Genomic DNA, 11,371 nt, shown 5'->3' with positions numbered 1-11,371 from the left:
TTGGCTCCAAAGCGAAAACATATCTGCATGTTGCCAGCGTACTTCCTTATATACCCACGACGTGGGGCGGACTTACGCTATGCAAATTCCACAGACCTATGGCATCTTCTTGCCATTGGCTCGTTTTGTATACTCGAAGGTGAGAGGCTTTCTAAGCGAAACCCCATTCGTCGTCATCCGACGTAACTCGGAGTGACCACGAAAGGGAACATCCTTTTTCACAAATGTTTTCCCCCATTTGTTTAGAACTAGCAACATAAAGCAGCTGTACATGAGGACAATCATTCAGCTGTAATCTGTGCTAATAAAACACACGTCTCTAATCAATATTGTTGTTTGCAGAAAAGCAATCAAGATGGATGAGTTTCCGTGCTGGCGTCTTGAGAGAGTTGAATGCTGGGAAACGTCTCTTCCAAACCAACGAAACCCAAGTGTGTGCTTTTGTGCCATCGCAGGAGTTTCCACACACACCCAGTGTTGAGTCGAAAGACCCGCTCGAGTCCAGGCCGACAGACCCACTCGAGTCCAGGGCGACTGACCCGCTCGAGACCAGGCCGATAGACCTGCCCCGCTCGAGTCCAGGCCGACAGACCCGCCCCGCTCGAGTCCTAGTCCCGCTCGACTTCATACGGACAGACAGTGAGTGTTTATTATTATCATTCTGATTCATCTCCATTTCAGCCTGATGCTTCTGGCTTTAGTTTAATCTCTACTCCTGTCGGTTCCTCACCTGATCTCAGGTGTGTTTGCTGCTGGAGTTCAGTCTCATGCTGTATATTAACATGCTAACGTGTGTTTTTCAGGATCCTTTAAATCTCTTTATGAAGTGGGACGGAAACTGAAATCCAGAGGCGATCGCAGTGATTATAAGGGATTTCGAATCTCGGATGACAAACCAGTATGTTGCTTGTTTCCTTTTATCTTTAGTCTTTCAGTCCTGACATAAACATCAGTGTTTACAGTTTTGATCAGAAATGTAAAGATTGTAGATTACCATGCACACAAACAAAAATGGATCAGATTACTTACATTTGCAACAATTTGCTTCATTTTTTAGGTGATCATCCATTGTATTAAGAAGAGCCAGCCTGAGAAGCTGGTGAAATTGGTAAGTTGACAACTTTACTCTTCATGAAATTCTCCAAGATTCGTTTTATTAATTTGTAATTTGGTAATTGATACACCTGTATGAAGACAGTATAAGATATAGTTGAAAGCCTAGAAATATCAGTTGTAAAGTACATTGCTTTCATTTTTAATTAACTCTTTAAGCCCAAAGTATGTGGTTTAGCAACCCCCCCCCCCCATCCCCAAATATATTTAAGTAATTAAATTAATATAAACATGTGATTAATCAACTAATGGTTTGAATGAATGACTACTCTTTAGTCAGGGCAGCCCAAGAGTTTACTTTGAAAAGCTCACGAGATGGAAAATGGGCCTTTAGTTAGGAGATCTTGGGCCTTTAGTTAGGAGATTAGAGATTAGTTAGGAGTCAACTAACCTTCTGTCAATCTCTTTACTTTAGCCTGCGTGTCCCTTTCCTATGAGTCGAGAGGCAGCTGCAATGTTTATGCTACAAAAGCCTCCAACTAGCACACATATCAACCGGTTATATGGCTTGTATATCCTGAAAGATGAAGACGTCCTGGTTCTGGAATGTCCACATCACAGAATGACCTTATTGGAGTTCTGCCAACGAAGCCGAGGTTCCCTGACAGAATACGCAGTGAAACACATCGTTCGGCAGCTCGTTGTTGTGCTGCAGCACTGCATAGATCATGGTGTTTATCACAAAACACACATGATGAACCTTCTCATCTACCCAAACACCCTGAAAGTCAAGCTGACGGACTTCGGAGGCGCACTGTTCTTCGAAGAAAGACGTGAGTCGACTTCTCGACACCGTTCACTGTTGATGTGTTTGATAATGTTTTACTAAACACTGGAAATGTATTCTTACATGTGCTGATGAACCCATATTATACACAGTGGTCAGAAAGTCCGCTGAGTGGCTCGCGACTAACGACATACGCAAACTGCTGGATCAGCTGGCCACAAGAATAGGCCCTTGGTTTTGGCAAAGGTCACGTCTGTCCAAAGGTGAGACCAACAACAAGAACGAAATGGAAATAACATTGCTTAAAAACATGGAGAGCTCAGTAAAATTATTAGTGTCAATGATGAGCAAAGTGTAAAACACAGCGGATTGACAATGAATGTTTAGCAATGAATAAATGTTCATGGGCATTCAGAGAATATCATAGTAACAGCAAGAAATGCTGTGTATTTCATGGTAACATGGCCTTACATGAACTACATTTCTCAAAATCTGTTTATGAGTGTCTATAAGGACAAACGTGACTAATCAACTGTCTTCTGAAAACTTTGACAGAATGCCTGGATCTTCTTAAGAAACTTAATGACAAAAAGTCACGGATCACCTTAGATGCCATTTCACATCATGACTGGTTTAAAAACCCTTCAAAGAGAAGATAGATGTTGTCCTTCCATGTTTTCCAGCATCCCTGATGGTTTGCCGTGATTAAAGATTCTGCCTGCTCGATTGCCTCCATACTAATTTGGCTCTGAAAATTTCTACCCGCCCAACCAGCAGCTATCTCAAAGGCCTTGGGCCATTCTGTGTTATTGTGTTTGTGGATGTTCTGCAAAGCCTCTTCTATCAGGGTTTCATAGAAATCTACCAGGGGTTCGATTGCTCCTGTCTGATCGATTGCTCTGCCCCTGTTGCTGCTGCTGAGTTGGCTTGCGTCTGTAAGCTTTGTATATCTTTCTGTTTTGAATAATTATTTACTATCATTCCTTGTTGTTTATACTGCTAAATATAGCTTACTCAACATCACACATTAACCTGACATCGCTAGCTTCAATCTAAATCGTTATTGCTAGCACAACACGCTAGTAATTCGCTAGCCTGTTCGCAAACTCGCTCGCACCTTTTTACGAGTTCATCAAGCCTTAGGTGAGTAGGATCAGTCAACAAACACGGTGAGTCATGTCATCTTCTCCTCTTATTGTCACTTACACTTCATGTAACATGTATAGCATAGCCTTCTCTGCCAGCACAGGATTTACATGTGATAAATGCATGGAGACAGTCAGGCTGACGGGTAAGATTTCAGAACTAGAGACACGCATCCAAAGCAAGTACAATGTCAGGCACTGTAATTTGTTCTGGCCCCCTTCCTGTTCGCAGGAGTGATGAGATACTTAGTAGATTGTCCTCACTCAATGGCTGGCTGTCTAAGTAGTGTCCGCAAAATAATATAGAATTCATAGACAATTGAAAAAGTTTTTTGTTGAAAAGAGATGGTATTCATCCCTCCTGGGATGGTGCTGCTCTTCTCTCTAGTAATATGGCACATAGTCTTAGAGCTCAAACATGACTTGGGCCTCAGGTCAGGAAGCAGACAGACTGGCTTAACCGACCGTCTGCTAGCCGTCTCACGTCACCAAGGTCAGATAAATCCCATCACATAGAGCCTCTTTCACCTAGATATCTTCATATAGAGACTGTGTCTGTTCCCCGAATTAGAAAACACAAAAAACTTCCAAACCCATCTAAGGGTAAAAATTGAATTGATGTTCAATAAATAAAAAACAGATATAAAAAAAAAGAGCAAATGATAAAGCTTGGGTTGTTGAATATTCGATCCCTTACTTCAAAAGCACTTATTGTTAATATAAGTTCAGATAATAATCTAGATGTGCTGTGTCTGACAGAAACCTGGCTAAAACCAAATGATTACATTACTTTAAATGAGTCCACCCCGCAAGATTATACTGTTATAAACATGAACCTCGTCTGAAAGGCAAAGGGGGAGGTGTTGCTGTAATTTATAGTAATATTCTCAAAATTACTAAGAAATTTAGTTTCAAATATAATTATTTTGAAGTGTTGGTGCTTAATGTAACAATATATAGTGTAAATGATAAATCACGTTTGAGATTTGTGCTGGCTACTGTATACAGGCCACCAGGGCACCATACAGACTTTATCAAAGAATTTGCTGACTTTCTATCAGAGTTAGTACTGGCTGCAGATAAAGTCCTAATTGTTGGTGATTTTAATATACATGTAGATAACAGAAAAGATGCATTGGGATTGGCATTTAAAGACATTCTGAACTCTATTGGAGTTAGACAACACGTGTCAGGACCTACTCATTGTCGTAATCATACTGTAGATCAAATATTATCACATGGAATCAGTGTTGATGCTGTTGAAATTCTGCAGCAGAGCGATGACATCTCAGATCATTATCTAGTCTCGTGTAAACTCCATTTAGCCAAGGCTGCAAAGCCGACTCCGTGTTACAAATATGTTAGACCTATCACTTCTGCCACTAAAGATTGCTTTATCAATAATCTTCCTGATCAGTTTCATCATCTCAGCATCCCGGATAGCTTAGAAGAACTCGATATTGCGACAGAAACTTTTAACTCTCTCTTTAGACATATTTGCTCTGTTGCGCTTAAAGAAGATAAAAGAAAATAGTCCAACGCCGTGGTACATCGAGCACACTCAGGCCCTTAAGAGAGCAGCCAAAAAATGGAGCACAACTGGAAGAAAACAAAACTAGAAGTTTTTCGCATTTCGTGGAAGGAGAGCTCTATTGCATACAGAGAGGCCTTAAAAGCTGCTAGATCTGCTTATTTTTCAACCCTATTAGATGAAAATAAACAAAACCCAAGGTATTTATTTGAAACAGTGGCTAAACTAACAAAAAATAAAGCTTCAAGCCCAGAAGTTTCCAAGCAGCACAGCAGTAATGACTTTATGAACTTCTTCACTTATAAGATTGATAATATCAGGGACAAGATTATAACTATGCAACCGTCTACTACAGTATCGCATCAGGCAGTGCATTGTAGTCTCCCTGAGGAAATTTGATTCATTCGTTGCTATAGAAGAGGAAGAATTCTCTAAACTCATTAAATCATCTAAATCAACAACATGTATGTTAGACCCTATACCGACTAAGCTACTGAAAGAGATGCTTCCAGAGGTCATAGATCCTTTTCTTAATATCATTAATTCCTCTTTGTCATTAGGATATGTACCAAAAACTTTTAAGCTGGCTATGATTAAACCGCTTGTTAAAAAAACGCAACTTGATTGTACAGAATTAGTCAATTACAGGCCGATCTTGAATCTACCCTTTCTGTCAAAGATACTAGAAAAGGCGGTATCCTCACAACTATGTTCCTTTTGAAAGAAATGATATCTGATATCTGCGAGGATTTTCAGCCAGGATTTAGACCGTACCATAGTACTGAGACTGCTCTCATTAGAGTCACAAATGATTTGCTCTTATCATCTGATCGTGGTTGTATCTCACTATTAACAGAGCTTTATTCTATTTAATCTCTAAAAACAGAGATTCTAATTATTGGACAAAAAACGTCCTCACGTAATAATCTAGAATACTGTCTAACACTTGATGGTTGCTCTTTCAAGTCTTCGTCGTCAGTCAGGAACCTGGGTGTGCTCTTTGATACCAATCTTTCATTTGAAAGTCACGTGGCTAGTATCTGTAAAACCACATTTTTCCATCTTGAAAATATATCTAAATTACGCCATATGCTCTCATTGACAAATGCAGAACAATTAGTTCATGCATTCATGACCTCAAGGCTAGATTATTGTAATGCTCTAATGGGTGGTTGCCCTGCACGCTTAATAAACAAACTACAGCTGGTCCAAAACGCAGCAGCTCGAGTTCTTACCAGAACCAGGAAGTATGACCATATTAGCCCAGTTCTGTCAACACTGCATTGGCTTCCCTATTAAACATGGAATAAATTAAAAAATATTGCTGATTACTTACAAAGCACTAAATGGTTTAGCTCTGCAGTACTTGAGCGAGCTCTTAACGCATTATAGTCCTTCACGTCTATTGCGATCTCAAAATTCCGGCCAGTTGATAATACCTAGAATATCAAAATCGACTGCTAGCGGTAGATCCTTCTACTATTTAGCACCAAAACTCTGGAACAGTCTTCCTAACATTGTCCGGGAAGCAGACACACTCTGTCAGTTCAAAGCTAGACTAAAAACACATCTCTTTGACCTAGCATACACATAACACATTTTAGACTTCTATAATTCAATGTTAGGCTGCATAGATTAGATCAGCCGGAACCGGGAACACTTCCCATAAATCCTGATGTACTCTTTTCATCATAAGAAGAATGGCGTCTACGCTAATATTAGTCTCTCTGTTTATCCCGAGGTTTACCGCAGTCTGCCGTATCCAGGCCGTATCCAGATCTGATGAAGGACCAGCGCCTGGACGCGACGACAGCGCAGTCCTGAAATGTCAACTAGTCTCTCCCCTGTGAAGGCCTCCCTCCCCTCCCTTTACCTCTCTACAAAGCTTTGTCGGGATAATTCCGGTTTGTGTGGTTACTCGGAATCGATAAAAAATTCTGTATTATAAATTTTAAGGCCAGAGAAGTTTGTTGAGGGTTGATTTGTAGGGAAAGACTACACGCCTGCGCACTTATATTTAAACACGCATACCTATAGACTGAACTCGTAATACCCATGTGCACGCCATCGGCGTTCTCACAGGTTCGCGTTTTTAAAGTTTGCGCAGAGAGAACTTAAGAGTTTTCTGTTAAAACGGTGTTGTTTTAGTGGCCCCCAAGTTAATAACTAATGATCGTTGCAACATAAGTGAATCAATCAAAACTAACTTTAGCTGGACAATAACTTTATTCTAGAGCTGCTATAAAGCCAAAACAATCTCTGTTACTTTAATTTCGAGTGTGCCCTGCACCGGATGAGCTATTTTCCCTGCGACGCTCTTCATCCCGAGTGTGTTCTCCCAAACGTCCTCCCTGCCGGAAGCCTCATCCGTTTCCTTCTTCCCCGTCTCCACAACTCGTGCTGGTGAACATCGAGGATGAGGAGAACGAGTACGTGGAGCACCGGGAAAACCTTCTGGGACTCACTCAAACGCTCCCGAACACCGGAGGCCGAAGTGAAACCGGGAAAGATGTTTGGATGGAGAAAGAGGAGGAGAGAGAGGTGCAGGAGGAAGAGTGGGCGAGCGAAGTGGAGGAGATCCAGGGATTTGAAGATGAGGATGATCCCAGTGAAATGGGAGACTTCAAGGTCATACAAGGCCATTCCTTTCCTGACATTCCCAAGAACAAGATCCAGCGCGATGTGAACGTCCAGGAAAAGTGCACAAGAAAACTCCCACTTTTTCTGTTCACCTGCAGGAGAAAGGAGGAGAAGAAAACAATCTAGGAGAAGGAGCGAAGAGAGAAAGAGTTGCTGCTCGAACGCTACAGGAATGATCCGAAACTGAAGCACTTCTGGATCAACCACAACATCCTCATAAAACATCCTCTTCATTTATTATCTGTGTAAATAAAAAATTTTGCTAACTAAAAATTGAAAGATCCATGACTTTTCTTGACTATTGAAACATAAAACACGTGTATTATAAAGTGAATCAATTTGAACTAATTTGAATGGAACTGTTTAACAAGGAAGGGATTCATTAAATTCAGTTCATAACAGTGAAGTTCACAGGTCAGTAACAGATCAATATATCGTCTCTCCATCCATAAACTGCATGCTCGTCTTTTCATGTTTCTTTTCTTGTTTCTGCCTTAAATTTTTAAGTACAATCAACTTGGATGCTTAACTCATTTCAACTTAAATTACATTAAACTGTTTTAAAAACGAGGTGAATCTTGTATAATCTTTCATAATTTTTTAGGATTCTGAGTTTAAAAAGTTAATAAAAGAACAGCATTTATTTAAAATAGAAATCTTTTGTACCAATATACACTACCGTTTCTTTAAAAAAAAAAAAAAAAAAAAAAACTTTTATTCAGCAAAGATGTATTAAATTGATAAAAAGTGAAAGTAAAGACTTATCAAATGAATCCTGAAAAAAGTATCACTGATTGCAAAAAAACATTAAGCAGCACAACTGTTTCCAACATTGATAATAAATCAGCATATTAGAATGATTTCTGAAGGATCGACACTGAAGACTGGAGTGATGCTGAAAATTCAACTTTGCATCACAGATATAAATTATATTTTAATGTATATTAAAATAGAAAACCATTAAAATTGTTAATTGTAACTGTATTTTTTTTCTGTATTTTTGATCAAATAAACACAGGCTTGGTGTGCATAAGAGACTTCTTCAAAAACATAAAAAACTGTAATGTGTCCACATGTTTTGACCAGTACTGTACATACTATGAGGCTATATATACTATTGCTGCATAATTATCAAAAATGTTAAATATAAGTCCTTTCACGTCACCATTTAATGTGTTGTTGTCAGCCTACACTTCACATAATAGGCCTGAAGGCCTGGGCTTCATTAACCAACTATGATAGTTTGATCAAATGGTAAACGGTGTATCATCAGTATACATAGACTAAATACAAGTGACTTGAATAGTTACCATTAATGCCATTAACTTTTTGTGCTGGTTTTGTGCAGTGCTTCAACGACGCAGATTCAGAATTTCAGATCGCTTCATAAATGTACTGTCCTGTCCATGTAATTTTCAAACAATTTATAAACAGACATCAATGAATTATGTAATATTTTATTTTATTAATGTGGATTTTTAATTGAATCGACACACTACCTTTGATTATTGAAAATAAATGTTTCAAAATTGTTTGGTTTATTTTTTTCCTTCCGTCAAGCCATATAAAGAACCATATTTGGCTCGAGAGCATCGGTTCCAGAGCAGACTGTGGGATACCTAAGTTTACACTAGTGCATTTGCATTTTAATACACATAACTTTGGCTAAGGTTGCGCCTGTCGTCCACACACACACACACACACACACACACACACAAACTCCGGAGTTTTAGACCCTCGAAAACGTACTTGGTTATTATCGTAACCTCGGTTCCCTGAGAGTTAGGGAACGAGTATTGCGTAGCTATACGCAGTGGGGAAACTCCTTTTCCTCAAAAATTCTGAAGCCTAAAATGTAAAACGCATTTGCAGCTGCACAGCTAGCACAGTGAGTGTCTGGCTCACTCATTGGCTGTGCTGCGGCAACTGCATATCCAATGGCGCGGGCCAAAGGGGCGTGGCCTTAGCCTATATTAGTCCCCGAAAATGCCATTTTAGCAGGTTACATCGACTGAAGCAACATACTTGCCATGTTACCATAGTGCGGCCGGCTACGCAATACTCGTTCCCTAACTCTCAGGGAACCGAGGTTACGATAGTAACCGAGTAATAATAATAATAATACATTTTATTTAAAGGCGCCTTTCTCGGCACTCAAGGACACCGTACAAAGATACATAATACATTTAAAACAGCGCAGAATAAAAAGAAAATAGAGAATAAAACAATATTAAGAACAATTAAAAGAGGCAGAGCATGTTACAATACATTAGATATGATAGGCAGTTTTAAACAGATGTGTTTTAAGTTGAAGTTTAAAGTGAGAAAATTAATCAATGTTTCTGAGTTGTGATGGTAGTGCGTTCCAGAGTCGGGGAGCAGATCGGCTAAAAGCTCTGCTCCCCATAGTGGTGAGACGGGCACGGGGGACAGAGAGGTGTATGGAGGAGGATGACCTGAGTGAGCGTGAGGTGGTTGGAACCTGGAGGAGATCGGACAGGTATGGGGGGGACAGGTTGTGAATGGCTTTGAATGTTAATAAAAGGACTTTGAAATGGATACGAAACTGAACCGGGAGCCAGTGAAGCTGTTGGAGAACAGGGGTGATGTGGTGAATGGTTGGTGTTCGTGTTATTATGCGGGCAGCTGAATTCTGGACCAGTTGAAGTTTATGAAGGGATTTGTGAGGGAGACCGAAAAGAAGAGAGTTGCAGTAGTCTAGACGTGAAGTGACGAGACTGTGGACAAGGATGGAGGCTGTGTGGGGGGTAAGGGAGGGGCGGAGACGATTAATGTTTCTTAGGTGAAAGTAGGCAGACCGGGTAATGTTATTGATGTGAGATTGAAAAGATAATGTGCTGTCAAGGATGACACCCAGACTCTTAACCTGGGGAGGGTGAAACGGAGGAACTATCAATAGTGAGAGAAAGACTGTTGGTTTTGGATAAAGTAGATTTAGTGCCAATGAGGAGAACCTCAGTTTTATTACTATTTAATTTGAGGAAGTTCTGTGTAAACCAAATTTTTATTTCTGAGATGCAGTCAGTAAGGGAGGTGGGTGGGAGAGTGGATGAGGGTTTGGTTGAAAGGTAGAGCTGGGTGTCATCAGCATAACAGTGGAAGTGAATGTTAAATTTACGGAAAATACTACCCAGGGGAAGGAGGTAAATGATAAAAAGCAAGGGCCCCAGGACAGAGCCCTGGGGAACACCTGAAGTGACATTGAAGGGACTGGATTTAAAAGATTTAAATTGAATGAACTGAGTGTGGCCAGAGAGATAGGAACCAGTCTAATGGAGTGTGAGTGATACCAATGGCAGATAACCTGTTGAGGAGGGTGGTGTGACAGATGGTATCAAAAGCTGAACTTAGGTCGAGGAGAATGAGAATGGTAAGGAGTCCAGAATCAGCTGCCATAAGGAGGTCATTGGTGATTTTGATAAGTGCTGTTTCAGTGCTGTGAAGTGGACGGAAACCAGACTGGAACTGTTCATACAGGTTATTTTGGGATAAATGAGAATGGAGTTGAGAGGCAACTGTTTTTTCAAGGATTTTGGAAATGAATGGTAAATTTGAAATTGGACGGAAGTTATTGTAGTCAGAGGGGTTGGCACCCCCTTTTTTCAAAATTGGAGTTATGGAAGCAGTTTTGAATGATGTTGGAACAGTTCCAGTGGTGAGAGAGGAGTGGATGATAGCAGAAATGTGCGGAACCAGGAATGGGAGACAAGTTTTAACAAGTTGTGTGGGGAAGGGGTCAAGTTGGCAAGTGGAAGCCTTAGATTTCCTGATCAGTTCAGTGATTTCAGAGATAGCTGGGAGGTGGAAGGAAGAGAATGAATGTGTGGATGGGTGAAAATCGGCTGAAATGCTGTGGTGAGGGATATGTCCAAGGTTCTGATGAATATTTTTGATTTTTTTCAGTGAAAAATGACAATGGAGTTGCAAAATTTGGTTGTATACAGGTGAGGGGGGAGAAAGTCCTGAGGTTGAGTGATATTGTTAAGAATGGAAAACAGAAGAGTACGTTCCCTTTCGAGAACGGTCACTTCGTATTGCGGGTTTTATAATGAAATGAATGTGTGCTTATGACATTGACATAACATGTAGATAAGACCAGAGACCTGTCAGGTCTAAATCATACAGAAAGGACCTTTGCCTGCAGGGAAGGTACCTCCATATTATAGAATTTCATAAATGTAGAACCAGCCGGCC

At 40.3% G+C, this 11,371-nt stretch overlaps 1 protein-coding gene across 1 annotated transcript; it reads left to right on the top strand.

Annotated features, from left to right (window-relative positions):
• Nucleotides 1–345: 345 nt before the first annotated feature.
• On the top strand, nt 346–2,633 carry LOC307144274 (serine/threonine-protein kinase pim-3-like). Its single transcript, XM_079846527.1, has 6 exons — nt 346–639; nt 804–898; nt 1,058–1,108; nt 1,529–1,886; nt 1,993–2,103; nt 2,396–2,633. Exons 1-6 carry the CDS (start codon nt 360–362, stop codon nt 2,497–2,499), a joined length of 999 nt encoding a protein of 332 aa, XP_079702653.1. The 5' UTR covers nt 346–359; the 3' UTR covers nt 2,500–2,633.
• The last annotated feature ends 8,738 nt before the right edge of the window (nt 2,634–11,371 follow it).

Source organism: Squalius cephalus (assembly GCF_949319135.1).
Source record: "Squalius cephalus genome assembly, chromosome: 17".
NCBI lineage: Eukaryota > Metazoa > Chordata > Actinopteri > Cypriniformes > Leuciscidae > Squalius > Squalius cephalus.
This window is presented reverse-complemented; position numbering and strand designations above follow the sequence as displayed.